Below are 17646 nucleotides of genomic sequence, written 5' to 3'. Positions count from 1 at the left end.
AAACAAACATGAGCTAAAAGAAATAAAAAATAAAAACAGTATAATGAAGAACAAAAATAATAATACTGTAACAGACATATTAAAAATCTATCAAGTCCTCTGGCAAATTAATACACACTACAAAATATTTTGTTTCTTTTTTCTATTAACATCCATAGGTTTGTGTAAAGGTCTGAGTCCATTATGCTAAGCAGAGACCATTCCATTGCTCTAAACATAACTTTTAGTCCAAGTTTTACTTCATTAATGTTAGCTCTTGCACAAAGAGTTACTAAATGACTCTACTGTGAGACTGACTCTTCATAAAGATGGTATATTTTGTGTATTTTCTGGTTTATTGACAACATCAAAGAATAGGGAAAGAATTTTAAGCAATATTTGGGGAGAAAACAAAATTTCTTCCTTTTCATATTAGTTTACTTTTATTTTTATTATTATAATATTTACCAAAGACCCAATCCTCTAAGTTTATCAGCATCCTGGCTGACTTCAAGGGCAGTTTCAGAAGCTTTAGGGAATCCTAGTCTGTGCAATATCTTGCCTTCAGATAACTACATATCCTGATACACAGGCAATACTACTTACCATAAACTAAATGCTATTATTAAAAACAAATCAGAGCTAGCATAATGGGGAAATAGGCCTTGCAAAGTACCGTGCTACAGTTCTAATATAATACAGTATAATATAATACATTTGCTTACTTTAGACATATTCTAAGGGGATTTCCCTCTCAAGTCATCTTTCACCTCATCTTTTCTCAAAAATAGGACTCAGGAGCTTTTTAGAAAGATTTTTGCACCTGTTCTTAACAGGTTTGTGTGTCAAAGAGGTAAATGTTATATACAATGAGTCACTGCCTCTAGACATTTTTTTTAAAGGTTGACAAAATTTTAATCACAAAACTCACTAATTACAACCTTCAGAGTAAGCCACTTACATCTACATAAATCCTCTTTTGCCAATGCTAACTATTCCCCATGGCTTCTGTGACTGCTGTGTTCCTGTAATGGATGTACACACGAGTTTCATGCATCATCGTATGTGGAACAGAGATTAAGAAAACAAAACTGCCTTTGAAATTCTACTAAGAGAAGTGTAAAAGGTTATTTGACTAGTAACAAAAGATATAAAATATTTTATGTATGTATCCTGACTAGTACCTAACATGACACAAGTGAAGATACGCAGTCAGAGTGTGGGGGGTGGACAACAGTGAAAAGGAAGGCAAAAATAATTTAAGAGTAAATTCCGTGCCAGAACACCACAGAAAAATTGCTTTGTAGACAAGTCGTGAACTTAAGAATCTGCACTGCAAACCTATGCAAGCAAACGGTGACCTGTGGCTGGTTCCACCTCTATCACCCCTCTGGTGACCAAGTTCTAACTCCACCATCCAATGGTAATCCTGCCAAAAAAAGCAGTGCCTAAAACCACCTAGTTTGGTAGTGTTCTTTTGAAGAAAGTAGTCTTGATTTACTGCTAATACATGAACCATGCACCTACTGCTGCACTCAACAGGATTTCTGAGGCAAAGGTGAAAAAAGGAAAAGTTTTGTTCATCAGTAAAGCTTTGGAAAATCTGAGATATAAAACAAAAGGAATCTAAAGTTATAGCTACATTTTGGTTAATGACTGTGTTCTAACATTTTCAACTCTGAACAAGTTTGTATCATTACATTCTCTTGTAATATGCGGCAAAAGGTCAACTCAATAAATACTCATACAGAAAATCTGAATTGGTAACAGAACAGCTCAACATACAGATAGATGGGTATTTAATGGAGTGCAGATAAAATGTCTCACGTTATCCATTTTTATAAAATTTATATAATGTTTTGTAAAACACTTTTTGGGATTGCATATTTTGTAAAATATTGATCTTATATATTGCTGAATGAAGCCACACTACTATGATCCATGTGAGGGGAAGGAATAACCCATTACCAATCTACATCACCAGAAGTGGTGTCAGAGAATGTCAGAATGATGAATGCAACTTCAGGCCAACTTAGACTCCATAAGAATCTGATTTCTTTCCTATCACAACTAAGACCTCAGTTGTAATAGGCATTCAGAACTATATTGCTTCCAAATGTACTTTATTAATGTATTATTTCTCAACTACTTAGTATTTCCTTCATAGCATGTGACCAAAAAGCATTCCAATGCGATCCTCAGTAGGTATGTCCAGTGTGATGACAGATCTCTCAAACAAAACCAGAAGGAACCTGGCCCACAGTGTAAGGGTAGTCAGTGTAATGACTTTTCAAACCAGAATTTATATTACTATTTGATGCAGGAGGATCCAAAACTCTAGCATCTATTTCTTCTCTTTCTTTTTGAAACTCATGACATAACTAGTATCCTGCAGGAAATTTTACTGTAAGCATCCAGCAAATCCATCCAGTGAATTTCTGGTTACTTACTGCTTATTAAACAGGCTGCTAACTTTATGTAAAATATCGGAAACACCAACCATTTCTGCCCTCTTCCTCAGTTTCCTTGTAATCCTTCTGAATAGCAGAAGATTTTTTTTTTTTTTTTTTTTTTGGAAGAAAGCACAAAACTCTATGTGTGCTGTCACACAAGTGTGGTAACTGGGGAAAACAGAAGAGAAAAGAAACGAGCTTTTACCACTGATGAGGCTGTCTTAACACTCCACATAAACAGTATTTTGTAACTTCAAGTCAAATCAGATGAGCAAATTGCTCATAAAAAACCTGCAGCACTTATCCAAGCCTTAATCCAAACATATTCCTGTTTATAAAAAAAAGAAACTCAGAGATTTTTGGTTAAGTACATTTTCCCAGGTATGCTCCTGTCTCCAAGTAACCTTTTTAGTTAAATGATATGAGGTATGGATAGTATCTCTAATTCAGTTCTTACATTAATAAACTGATTTTCTGGTTAAAAAAAAAAATGACCATAAATTTACTTTAGATTTGGTAAAGCTTTCAATGAGTGCTACTTAAAAGTGCTAATATAGTTTACATACACTTCTCAGGAAGAAATACATGGCAGTAACAGAAAATGCATGTGAAGAGATCTGTTCACCAAAATAATTCTGTAAGTCCTGGTTAACAGTTGTGTAAAAACTGACAATCCCCCCGCAGAGTTCTGTGTTACTGTATTGTCGCCAGCATCCAAAATCTGAATCTATAATTTTCTCAATCTAAGAAAATGGAACAATCATCTTTGAACTTGTCTAAAACAAAAATGTCAAGAAAGAGCTTGAGAGAAGCAACAGCAAGTTACTAAAAATCTTTTTACAGGGTGGATGGTTATGAACCTTTGTTCTCACAGGACTTGGCAAGGTGACCTGTGTGCATGCCACGGTGGAAGAGACCACTGTGAGCATAATGGGTTTGAAATGCAGCCCAGCAGAGCTTCATGGGGTGAACGGGAGATGAAAAAGGCCAAGGCAAACCGTAGTATGACTCTTGTGAATCTTCACCAAAGCCACATCCGTTCACCAATAAAAAAGTAAAAAGCAAAAAATAAGAGACTCACAGAAAGTGCTGACTCGGAACAATTAACTCTGAGCTCACTAAGAATTTTGGTCTAAACAACAGGATGTGGATTTGTTGTTCTACGATGTCACCATACCATGTTGCATCAAAGGCTCGTCATTCAGCCTTTTTCTGCTGAAAGAACAGTAGTGAGGAGGAGCCCATTCCTGTTGTTAAAAAATATATGACACGAAAAGAAACTGCACACAAATCCTCAAAAAGACAGCTTCTGCTCTGTCTTGCAAGACACAGAAGTTGAGCCTTCTGATAAGTATTCCCTAACATTTTAATATGAAGATGGTGACAAATGAAAAAGAGTTGAGACCTAAAAATGGCATGTCTGAGATTTTGGAAAACACTGTAATTTTCATTTCACCTTGTCTAGGTTAACAAGAAAACAACTGGGAAGATGTAAATGACATTTGTTGATGACTCTAGTAGATCAATAATAATAGTGTTACGAAGGTCTGAAAGGCAGGTTGTAGAATTCAGAGTACAAAATTTAATTAAAAAGCAGATTAACAGCAGGGGAAAAAAACCTGTATTTGCCTCAATAAACACAGTTACATTGGGGGAAAGAAACAAAACAAGAAAGAAAGATTGACTACATTAACACTAAGCTGTAACCCAAATACCTGTGCTTGTTAGATTAAGAATGACATTATATTGTCCGAAAGGTTTCACCTACTTACTTACTGTTAGGCCACATATTTAAGGCACACAGCGTAACACGTATTTCTTTGTAATAGGTTCCTATACAAGTGGCCATATATATTCCTGTGATATCCCACTACAGGATAAGAGAATTTTATATAAAATAAAATGGATTGTGGCATGTGCTGCCTTTTGCAGAACTATTTGGAATCAAACCCATGTCCTCTATTATATTTCACTCAGTACTGAATTTAACAAGGCCGCATGTCAAAGAAATATTTAAAACAAGCAGCATATCCTGTAATTAAACTGTTTACTTAAGAGAACAGGAGAATGGATTTTGCTCTCTACTTTGTGCTTCAGATTTCTAAAGAAGTAATACCCTCTTACACAACACAACCATGTCAACTAAGCCTAGATGATTTCAACAAAAGGCAATACCCTACAATTACTGCTATGTATTGAAATTTTATTTTTAAGTTAAATAAGTCTTCTTCTAGCTTGATGTTTTACAGTTGACCTCTGTTGCTCCTCTTTAGGGGTTTCATAATAATTTTATCTATAAAAAAATTCATAATGGAAAAATGGTTTAATTTTAAGACAATTCTTTTCTTAGCTATCACTTTTAAGTAGAGAATTTTTTTCCAAAGAATGCGATTTTTGATTGTCACTTTGGCATGAATTAATCTCATTCATATATATGTTATCAGCATACAAAAGGCAAAACTAAAAAGTGAAAAAAGGTCTGCTGAAAGGAAAATGGATACTCCAAAAGCATGGGAACAGATGGAATAAATAGTAAGATCAGGTAGAATTTTCTAAGACCACAGATTTCAATTTCTATTTCTTTATGAACAGCTGCACATTTTCATAACCGTCAGAACATAAACATGACTTCATGCCAATAAAATTCAAACTGCAGCTCTCATCTGCACCCCTTTTAGAGCAGAAAATCAAGGATTCCAATGGATAACCATTTTATCGTCATATTTTCTTGTTGCAAAATCAGTAACCAGAAATACCTTCTGATCTGCCTCCTACAGTTTATTCAACAAATCTGGAATACCAAAAAGCAGCAGTAGGGCAAATTATCATTAACTGAAAGTATAAAGTGGGATCTTATGACAGTAAAAAAACAAAACAAAAGAAACAAACTCTTCCTTCAATGGAATTTCAATGGTTCCCACTAACCAAAAGTTGATGAGGATGAATAAAAAAAAGGCATTTCATTTATAGCATCATCCAAAACCATGCTGAGAAAAAACGAAAGATTTATTAGCAAGGCTGCCTCCTACTAGCATAGACAAGTAGGAGAGAAGAGGAAAGGAAGACAGTAAACTCAAAATGGCCAAATGTCACTGTAGCTGCATCACTACGTTTACTGTGGAAGCACATAGGAGATAATTTCCCCAGTCCATGCCTATCCTTCCTTATGGTGTAGTCTGACACTCAGAAGCAGGACCCAGCTTCAGAGAGCAGGCAGACCGTGGAGCTGTACACAGTCCTCTGCACTACACGCAGTCCAGATGTCTGTAAAATGCCTTCTGCAGGTATTAAAGAAAAATTCTGGGTGAGACTTTTCACAGTAAGCATGGTGTCTCTGTGTCAACAGACATATGACAAGTTTCCTATTACATCTTTTGCTATTGTATAACTTATTAAATGTAATAATAATAATAATAATAATTTATTACATTTCACCTTAGACATCAGCACTGAACACTTGTTTACAACCTGAGTTTGAATGACAGCTCTAGACCACATATGATAGGATTCCTTTAGGGAGATCTGAATTTCAAAACTGAATAAAATAAAGAAATTAAGAGCACTGCTTGAGTAAATAAGGGCACGTAAAAAATGAAATCTCATGCAGCCAACTATTTTTTCATGTATTTCTGCTAAAACTTCTAACTACAGTGGATATTAGTAAAGTCAGAAAAGTAGTATAGACCTAGTGAAATACGCTAAAACAATAGTTGAGTGATGTCTAGACTCACACTACTTTGAGAGAAATATATATATATTTTATATATACATAATATATTTTTTTAAAACTGTCAGTATCCATCTGAAAGTATCAGCCTATTGCAGCACACAATAGTGTATCCCTATGGTCGCAACACAGCCACACCTTAAAAAAAACTTGTGCTAGAATTAATAACAGTGTTCAGGGAAGATGTACAGTATGAAATCAGTTTCCAGAGCATATACAACTACATTTTTAAGAATATGTTCCTTATTTAGCCACTTTCCACCAGACAACAGAAGATTGATTTCATGTTAGAGGAATACAGATGATGCTGTATCATCACGAGGAGAACAAAAAGGGGAAAAGGGAAAAAACCACCCCATACATATAAACCTCTGGTCAGGGGAATAAAAGTCCTATTTTTACTTGTGCACAGTTTTTGGTTTTTTTTTTTCCCCTTCGTAATTCAAAATAAATTATTCTCAATTATTGTAGCTTTAGAACACCGATTTTGGTAGCATTAATTTTTCTGTAACTTATTGGTCTATTTAGCAGAAACAAGACCAAATTATCTCATAAAAGAGTGAAATAGCATTTTAATGTTCCATTTTAATTGTCGGCTCTCACTCTTTCAGAAACACACAGGCATTATCAATGGAAAGGATATCTCAGGTTAGCCAATCTATCATACGAGAGACTTTTTGGAGGAACACAGAAACAAATGATATGAATAGAAGCGGGTCAGACTGTGTAAGTATAAAGACAAAACCCTAAAAAAATTATCCTGAAATCCATAAGTCATGAGAACGATGACAAAAATTCAGCCTTATATACCCCACAGAGTACAATGGAGATGTGCAGGAAGCAATCTGGAACACAGTTCCTGACCTAAGTACCTACCTACTAAAAATCAAAAAAATTATATATAAAATTGGACATTTTGGCTTTTCTCTGCAGATGAATTTAGAAGAAATAAATCCGTAACTGTATAATTTTAAGATTTTACTAGAAAATGAGAATGGTTTACTTTCTGCCCCATATCAAACAGAAATGATCAAAGAGTGACTTAACTAATTTCACTGGCTGATACAAGGATCCCAGCAGATTCCACCCCCCCCAGAGGGTGCATGCCTACAGGCAATGGAGATGACTGAAGAAAGAGACTGTAGAAACCAGGAAAGGAAGATTTCAGAAAGATTAGATCTTACAGCCATGATGAAGACAACAGTAATGGGATCCATGCACACCATGGCTGCAAATGCCATACAAAATCTCAGGATGAAAGAGAGATTACTAGCGTTGCCGAAAGGGAAAGAGCCTTGGGAGAGCTTCAGAGGAAAATTAAGAGGACCGTATTGGCCATGTTAAGTTAAATTAATGGAAAAAACATCTTCCACTCCTCATACATTTACTTGGAATTTCAATTCTTCGAGGTAATTTCTCGGAGATTAATGGATGAGGGACTATCCTCACTGCTGTAAGAAGCTCAGCGATATAAACTCTTCTTACTTCAAGGATAGAAAATACAGAAAACTTTCTAATTTATCACATTTCTTATTATGAATATTTTGAATACAAAGAAATGATGCAAAATATTATATGTATTACAATTAATGTGTACATTATTTATATCTATACTCTCATTTCTTAAATTGATTTTTAAGTGCGTACTCCATTTATATACCATGAATCAAAATTAAAATGTTGAAACAAAACTCTTCCTTTTATGCTTGTTACACCACAAAATGATATGTAAAATTACCAAACAGCAGTAGATTGTGGATTCATACTAATACATTTCAACCAAAATATATGGATGATTTATATCTATTTTATTATTTAAATTAGCTGGTTAACGATGCATATATACTAAATTTCTTTATCCATAATTCAGCACTGCACAGTTTAATGCTAGCCAGAAGACAATTGCTTTCTCTCTCCTACATCCCTGCAAATAGAGAGAGCTCTCTCTCCTCAAAACTACATAAGGAAGGTTTGATAGCTGTTCCCACATCTTAATCACATTGTATTTATATGAGATATCTACAACCAGCAGGTCAGCTCCATCCAACCTTGATCATATTTTCCTTACAGATAATCAGGTTATGGTCCCTGTTGGTATGTCCAACTGTTAAAAGTGAACTGAGGCATATAATAATGAAACAGAATATTTTCCTTATGCTCACCTTTTTACTATAGATACCTTCATAATTTGTATGAAATAGCTGCAGTGGTTGAGTCATTGCTGCAAAGACAGTTTGGATCCAAAGTTCAGTCACAGGACGGGTGCCTGCGACAGTTGGCCAGACTGTCCAGAACTGTTGCTACCTGTATGCTCTGCGGCACCAGGACTGAAATGCCTCAAATATTGACATGACCTGCAAGGGTTCTTTTCTTAGGCAAAATAACTTACTTTTAACACTGAAAAAAGATGTGGAAACATATATATACCCTGGGGAAGACTACTTCTCCTGTGCAGCACTGCATCATGTGCAAAGCTACCAAAACATAACCAGGTCCAAAGTGCTATCGAACCTGATGACCCCAACCTCTCTCTTAAAAATAACACAGTTCCTTCTCAGTGCATTCAATATACTCAAGGCAAAACATGAAATTTTTGCCTGTGATTGCCTGCAAGATGCTGAGTAAGGTCAGAGGGATTTGTTCTAGACAGTCCACATTGGCCTTGCTGGGCTACAACTCATCCTTTGCATCACTAAACAGATGAAACAATAATCTTCTGCAAAAGATCCTGAGCTTTCTTGACGCCAACTTCCCTTCCTCAGCAACCTCAAAAATCTCTGTACCTTTCTAGCTTTCCTCATTGAGACTACCAGCATCTTATGTCAAATGGACTATATTTTTTCAGAGAGTGGCGCTGCCTATTACAACTGTTACTTACAAGTGTTTTATTATACATTGTGGTTCAAATATGAAAGCCAAAGAACAGTAAGAACATCCAACAGCGTGCTTACATCAGAGAGTTATTTATTTCTAAATAACAGATTTAGAAAAAATAAAATTTCAAAATAGCCTGAACAGGAGTGAAATTGCTCTTAAAAATAGCAATTTTTCAAATCCAGGCTCCTGGAAGACTAGAATATCCTGGGTAGTGGAACTATTTGGTTAACCTATGGGCTATTAGGAGCAGTGAGAAGTAGTGCATTTATAGCTTGAGATAAACCGCTTATGAAGAATTGAGGCTGGTGGTGCTGTTTTCCTCTTCAACAATGGGATACATGGCATATTACTAATTTTTATTTAGTTTCATTTACTAAGCAAATAATAGTGCATTTAACCAGTATTTTTTTAAGTAAAATTATGAAATTAGCTCTATTTTTTTTTAAATCCTAGAAACCAGCAAACCTAAGAAAATAATACTTGCATTAGCACGTGTGCACGGATACACGAGTGTTAAAAATAGCATATTGATAGTACCTGGATGAACTTAAGAGGAAAAGTTTATAGATTTTGTTTCCACAAACTCTCTCATGACCTTTCACAGCCTGTTTCTGGCTAAAATGAACTATTAAAGTCTGGGGTTTTTTGATTTCGATATCCTAAAACTAAACTACATTATATTTACTTGCTAAAAACTTTCCTCTTTCAAATCAATGCTGTATCAGCATCATGAAACACATTGCCTACCTATATTGTGATGGAAGAGTTTTAACCCTTATTTTTACTCCTTATCACTACCTCCATAACACAAACAATACTTTAACATAGTAGTTAATCATGTTCTTCTGGGGGAAAAAAATAAATAATCCAAAGTTCACCAATGCCTTAGAATTAAAAAAACCCCTGAATCCATTATTTTATAATGACTGGTAAAAATGGCAAAAATAAAAAGCATTTTATATATCAAGTATCTTACCTTTTCGTCCAGGGTATACATGAGGGTAATATTCATAATAAAGATCAGGCTGGTCTAAATTTCCAAATGGTTCAAATTCCATTTCTGCATTTTGGAATAGATTCAGTTTTACCAGCAGTGCTAGTCTCACAAACCACAGCTAAAAATTAATACATGCAAAAAAAAAAAGAAAAAGACAAGGTCTGTTATTAGCTTCAATCAAAAGCCACAACCTAATACAATTTCAACATTCTAAGTTTTTCTGATAAAGTTGAGCAAAGAGTTTCTATGTTACTTACTGATATGAATCAGGATTTATATTTACATGCTCTTTTACAGAATACTTTTCATAAGATCATTAAAATAAAACACAGAGGACTGATGTTTTAATTGTTTGTAAAGGTATTGAGATTTTGAGGATGAAGTTTAAAAACCAGCCTGCTTCAAAATTAGAATATCTCTCTTTAAATTGAGTTAGCATGTAAGAATTATCAATCTGATTTTTGTTTGTTTTTCCAATTTTATGCAATTGTTAAAATCTGTTCTGATTTTGGTGAATTTCCATTAGCTTTACAGTTACTACAGAACTATGACTTGTCATCTGGTCACAGTCTGTTCAGTAAAACCCTCGTAATGTTTCATGAACCTTTATTAATTTGGGTTCTTATTTTCTTATCATCATGAAACATATGTCTAATATTTGAAATCTTACTATGAAGTTCACACTCAAATAGTGTTCATGAACTTTAGCACAGTGAGTCTTCCAAGACAGCAAAACATATTCCTTTTTAATAGTGCGATTACCTTTAAAAACATACAATCAAGATAGAATTTTACTTTTAATAAAATTTTGTTTTAAATGAAGACCTACTTTACATAAACAAACAGAAAAAGTGACTTGCTGCAATGCTTTAATAAGCTCAGTTTCTAGATAACAATTAGGAAAAGAAGTTTGCTCATGTTAAAAAAATGCCACTGTGAATATCATTGGAAAAAAGTGACAAGGGTGTATCTTTAAACATACCTGTAAAGAATCTGTTGTATGGTTAGTAGGTAGTCCACTTTTTTTATAGCCTTGACCATGTGCAGTTAAAAGCCGCCCACACAAATCAACTGCTGCCCTCCAGTTTTTACTGCTCTGGGAAGAAGAAAAGAGTAAGTAGCAAAATCATAAAGTCCCTAAAAAATGCACAACTGCTTATTTTGCCTGAAGCAGCTACATGTACCCATCAGTAATAATGACAAGGCCAGGAGAGCTGGCCGGTAAGAAGCAGAGTGTCATTTGTCAAAGCTGCACGTCTAATTAGGCAAAAAGTGAAATCAAGCATGAGAGAGTTAATATTATCAGATCACTAAAACAAAAGAATATACAACACCATATGGGATCCTAAACTTAAAAGCTATTATCATGTTTGCTAATATACCTGAATATACTATAATATTCACAATTTTGTTTTCTCTTCAAAAGGAGAAAAAAAATTGCCAACCATATTTTAGTAATCACATCCAAGTTACTGTACTGTTATGAAGTATTTAATGCCTATTCTTACCCCACTGACTTCAGTATTTCAGATTATAACCCCTAGTGCAGTTCATTTAACAAAAACAAACTTTCCTAACATTGCCCAGAACACAGAATTCCTATCAATTAAGAACAAAGGACAAGAAACAGTACAATGCAATGCATTAAATGATAGATTCAGAACAATAACAATTGTTTCACCTATAAAATGTAAACGTTTGAATTTCCATTGCATGGCTAACTTAAAAATAGTCTTATATCTATATTTTTATTCATAAAACAAAATCATTCCTAGTTAGACAAGTCAAACCGTCTTGTCACACTGTCATCCTGTGAATGCTTCTGCCTTGTATATACTAATACAACCATGTAAATAGCTAACACTACCAAAAACTTAAAACACAGACTAATGCTTCACAGGTTTTAAGATATCATACTTTTCTATCATACAGAAGAGTTTTTCAAGAGACACGTATCCAGCAGGTCGTTATGAAACAAATACATCTTGTTCCTGAAAGTTATCTTTTTTCAAACAGTTTCTCGAATACATAAAAAAAAATGATAAATGTAACAGAAAACTGGCATGTTGTCTGGTGAAATGTAAAGGAATAGAATATATTTATGTCAGTGCTTGCAAAGTTCAGGTACTCACCTTGAATTAGTATTTTACTAAATTACCTCCAATGTTTAGAGTTTAGAAAACATGTCAATACAGCAAAGTTACACAGAAAAAACTAGTAGTAACAGCTGAAGAGTTTTCATACTCTCTGGCCCCCATTTTGCAGCCATATAGTTCAAGAGGCCACTACAGAGATCACTGTGCACTGAGCACCTCATCCCTCTCCCCTGCATTGTCAAATCCCAGATAAAAATTTGAGTTTCACTGGAAATGCAGAAGTCGGCTGACAGCAAGACCACAAAGCAGCATAGCAGCTTCTCAGACATCTGTACTCTTAAGGAAGAGCAGGAATTGATAATGCATTTGTAACATCCTTAACATATATCTGTATCAGCTTCAAAAAGCAGAAAGACACTAACATGGATTACCTGGAATTTATTCCTCTTCTGCAGAGACAAATTAATTTCTTATTATCCTTAGAACAGAAGCAGACACAGATGCTAAAACTGTTCAATTTTTCTTCCCAAGTAAGAGTTAGGATCCAAAAATAATAATGGAACATGTATGACAAACTTAGGTGCTACAATTTTTAAAATTCCATTTCAGGCACAGACAAAAAATACTTTATAGAACAAGACAGCCAGGAGAAGCAAGTCTTGACCACCATCATAAAAACAGTCTTTGCTGCAAAATGAAACAAAATATTCATCACGATTTCAAAATTAGAGCTGCCTGCTGGTCATGGAGCATAATTCTCTGTGGAAGCTTAATAAAAGGCTGCTGGCAGTGTAACTTAATTTGAAATTAGTAGGACACATGATTGTCTCTGGCAAATTGTACCAGACTTACAGTTGCCAGAGTTGCCATCCCACCAGAAATCTTTATCCAGTTATTTCAAAAAACCCCTCAAAACCTTGCACGTCAGTCACTTTCACACTTCCTATGGCCTACAGTGACACAGTCCTTACAAACCAGGTCCCTTGTTCCAGAAATAGGGATGAATTTTGTTTGTAAGTCCTAAGTAGAGGCTCAAAGCAAATATGGATACTACAGCTTCAGATACAGCAGCAAAAATACTGAAGAATAGTCTCAAAGAATAAAATAATTATTCCATGATGATCAGGACATGGTCCTCCAGCAGCAATTGTGTGAAAACATTATTTTCTCCTAGAGAAAATGCCGTCAACCAAATATTATTGCCAAATAATTCACTAACATAGTATCAGCCTGGCAGAAGAGAATTTCTCTCCACACATGACATTAGCAAATCTTTTTTTCACAAAAAATATGGAGCAGTTGTTCTTTTCATGAAAGCTACCAGCCTGTATAATTTCTGTGCTTTTTTTACATACTACTAGTCCAGATGTTTAACTTGTGAAGGGATTTTTGGGTCCATATAAGATAACCAAAAATTAAAAAAAGAAAAACAAACCAAAACATTTCAGTACTGACTGCTGTACACACTCCAAAGCTAGCACAAGCAGATTAGCCACCCAATAGACAATGCGATTGCATTATTCCTTGCAGAACTTCTCTCTCCTTCACAAAACCAGAACAGGTCCTGGGGGAGGTTTAGATACAGATGGGAAAACTGCATAGTAGAACAGGTTTCAAATAAAAAGGATTTATTTTTTTCTTTAAGAAAGACAGAACCAGCCCAATAATTTTTTATCTTTTCATTGCACTTCTTAAGTTGTCTGAGATTTGAATACAATGACTCTAGGTTTAAATAGAAAAAGTAGACAGCAGTGCCAGGACTTTGCCAAGGTATTACCCTGTAGAGGAACTAAAAGTTTAATGTAGCTTGAGGTGACTCACTTGTGTGTTATAGAGCTGCTCCCCCCCCCCCCCGCCCTTTGTTTTTCTCTCTTCAATGAGAGGCTACCTTGCACACAAATCTGACGTGACTTTTTTGGGACAAATACAGTATGTTTATTATCTTACTGCTTCTTTCGATCGCACCTCCAACCTAACCAAATACTGTATCTGAAGCTTTAAGAGATAAAAATGACAGTGTAAGGTTATCAGCTCTCAGCTCCTCATTTTACTGACTTACACTCCACCATTTTCAAAATAAGAACCTGACTAAAGCTATCGTGATCCCCTTTTATTAAAAGCAATAAAAGGAAACAGCCTAAAAACCATCTGAAATGGAGTCAAAAATACGAGTTATAAATTCTTATAAATCCACATCTAAAGACCCCATAATGCTTCTAGTCCATTTGGTCAAAGTTAAAAGTAACCGAGATATTCAGTACATCCCAATGCCTTCAATAAGCCTATTTTCGACGAAGAGGGATGAAGGAATAGGATGTAGGGGAGAAAACTGACTAAAACTAGAATGTTATTCGTTCAAATACAAGAATAGCACTGAAGACGTTATATTTTTTCGATTCAGAAATGAAGACAACTTCCCATTGAGTAAAATGACCCGATACAAGCCAAAAATGTAGTCTGTCTGGAAAAATATTTTTTACATTTCTTCCTTTTCTAATAAAGTGTCATAAGAACTATAATTATCAGAGTTTTCACTGTATCTGAAAGACTGTGTTTTCATTCTATTATGAAGATATTCACTGATTTGGACTGAAAAAATACTACTGAATTGCTGAGTACCACAGTCTGACATGCATAACTGTTCCTTGGAAGTCTCCTTGTGTGCAGGTCGATTTTGCTTGATCTTTTAATTACGGTCAAACAAATATCTTAGACATGATTGCAGAAGTGTTCATATTTCTCCTTTGTATACAATACTGTACATTGCTTGACAGAAGAATTCTACCTGGATGTTATCCATATTTGTTTCATTACATGAGCTTCACTGCTTTCATTCAGGAAAACAAAGAGAGCCATGCAGACTGGACATCTAGAGAAAACGTGTTCAATGAAAAGGGAACTCACCTGATACACGAAGAGAATTTATAACATTATTCAGTCCCAACAAAACCAATTTTGACTCAGAGGTAAGCCACTGAAATTTTATCCAATAAATTGATGGTTTTTAGTGTAGAAATGCAACCTCCCCCACAAGCCCCCAGTTACTGTTTGTGCTACTTGTGTCTCCCATCTTCTCTCAAATCAGCTACAAAAACGTTGGCAATTGCTCACCGATTTAGAAAGGACACCCCCCCCCATATTTTAAGGATAATTTCTAACTTATTAAAGTGAATATGTATGCCATACCACTGTATCCAAGTTTGTTATATTTGAAAATATATGTAAGAGCACAACATTAATCACGTGCCAAAGTAACAGTATATGATTTTTTTTTTGAAGTAGACTCAAAGGGAGTCATTAACTCTACATGTAACACCATTAAAGTGATTAAAATGTCCTCCTCCACTAGCTATGACATTTTTTCCCCCTGTAAATTACATTGGTAGAGTACTTTCACATCAGCTAAGAAAATGTAGTTAGTAACCCTTTCCTGGTCTAGTAGCTTGAAGAAATGATTGCATGCTTAGAGCAAACTTTGCGTATTTATAGTGGCAAGATATAGTAGCTGTTTTTCAGGTATGACAACTATCAAAGACATAATTTTCCTATGGCTGCAAACACCTTACTACTCAAAATATCAGAAGGGTCTTTAGTAAGAAATACTGTGCTATTCATTCAAATGAGGGTAGACAATTAACCTAAAATATGGAATAACAGGAACGAACATAATTGCACCTTGCACCTTCTATGTATAATTTTTATTTGCTGCTGTAAAACAAAGCAACGCTGTGAAGACAAGCTCTTGCTTACATTTACGTGCTCTAGGGGCAAATGCATGTTCCTATACCAGACTAATAAAACTTTTCAGAAACTGAAAACTCAGATTTTCTGTTTTCACTTGAAAAATATAAACATTTAGCCTCTACAGATGTGTAACTCTATTTATAAGTTGTCACCTGAATGATAAGCACATAGATTTATAGAACTACTTTGCTGGACTGCTCCAGCACTCCTATATCTCTTAAAAGCCTCACAGTTGTAAAACTAGTTCAACTGCACAACTTCTCCACCATCACCCTACCAGTAAAGCATTTCCAATTCACTGTTACCCATTCCATAGCAGAAATTTAAAATGTGAAAGTACAGTTGTTCAATAAACCAACTATCCACCTTTGGGTTACTGACACAAATCTCACTCAAATCAACTAGAGACCAAATTCATGCTAAACAAACAATTTTGTTAGGTGAGTTTAACAATCTGAGTTCAGTTCCTGGTGAATACCTATTTGTCTTAGAAATGATGCTCCTGTTGGTGGTCTTATCAGAAAAGGTGCACCTTTGGAACTTCATCTTACCACCTTTTTTGTTTTCTGACAACTAACTGTAGTGAGGAAACTTTTGCAGACTGTTTGCATTACAATACCCCAAAAAGGACTTTCTCCAACAGTCTCCAACATTCTTTGCTGTGAGTACTAACTTCAACTTACCCAAAGAATTGTCTTTTAACTTGTACAAGTAAATGTTTTTTAGTGGAACTTTTATAAGGTGAGAAGTTACTACTCAAGGATGTACACTGGAATCAATCCAGTTTAAGTTATTCTTTTGTGACCCCAGTGAACAGAGCCGGTATCTGCATTTGCAGATGTAATCTAGGAACTATTGTCAATACATGTAAGGACCACATCACTAAACAGGGATCAGATGATTTACAGTATCAGAATAATAGAAAAGGTAAAACGCAATTATTAACATGGAAAGTTATATAACTCACAATACAATGCATTGAGTTCTAGACAGTGATAATACAAAGATGTTAGCTTCAATTGGAAGAGATTCTGAGAAGAGCTCCTAGGATGATTATGAAGACATCCATGATGACATGACTAGAAGAGTTATTTTTGCCTTTAAAAAGAAAATCAAACACTTAAAATTGTTGTAAACAACTCTATCTTTGATTAGAAAAAAAATTTTGAGAGAGGATTGATTATAATTCCTTTGATTAACCACCAAAGGAATGAAGTCCTGGAACATCCTTTGAAAGCAGTAGCAATGTATCTGTACTTGTTAAAACAGCCAAATAAGCTAACAGAAGCAATTGTATGGTAGAATAGAGGATCTCCAGAGTTGCAGCTGAAGACCTATGGTATGAAGATTTGGGATACAGACGAGCCATTTAGCGTGCTTTTCCCATTCACACAGCGTTAAAACAGTAACCACATACAAATGAAGCATTTTCCTCTAGAGCAGATAGTCTTGAGATACTGCCTTGATTTTTTTTTTTTTTCTTTTCTTTCCTTCCCATAAGATGGAGCTCAACCAAGATCACCTGAGAATTTTAACCTAACAAACTTCTTCCTAACAGGACTTAACATTCACTTTTTGTTTCAGCTGCCACTGGTGCCTTCCCACACCATGTGATAGTTCTTGAGACTTTTAGATGGGATCCCAGATTTACACATCTAAATTTAGATGTGATCAGTAACTGTACTGATTTGATCTCTTTTGACTTAAGAGTTCAGACATTGGCTTACATGTAAACACCTAAATAACAGGTATCAGTCTGAAGCTGAAGTCTAT

The 17646-nt window shown here is 35.0% G+C and overlaps 1 protein-coding gene across 4 annotated transcripts in view; it reads right to left on the bottom strand.

The window, feature by feature from the left end:
* Window positions 1-17646, bottom strand: part of TRAPPC12 (trafficking protein particle complex subunit 12) — a 53532-nt gene that overhangs the window by 27207 nt on the left and 8679 nt on the right. For all 4 annotated transcript variants that reach the window (XR_014227715.1, XM_082307222.1, XM_082307223.1 and 1 more), the window contains exons 4-5: window positions 11016-11129; window positions 10013-10151 (exon numbers count right to left, since the gene is read on the bottom strand). Coding sequence is in view for 3 of the 4 variants with exons in the window: in XM_082307222.1 (XP_082163348.1) it covers window positions 10013-10151; window positions 11016-11129 (253 nt within the window). In the remaining variant the exon portion in view is untranslated. The remainder of the gene's footprint in view (window positions 1-10012; window positions 10152-11015; window positions 11130-17646) is intronic.

The sequence above is a fragment of the Platalea leucorodia genome, assembly GCF_965183815.1.
Source record: "Platalea leucorodia genome assembly, chromosome: 3".
NCBI lineage: Eukaryota > Metazoa > Chordata > Aves > Pelecaniformes > Threskiornithidae > Platalea > Platalea leucorodia.
This window is presented reverse-complemented; position numbering and strand designations above follow the sequence as displayed.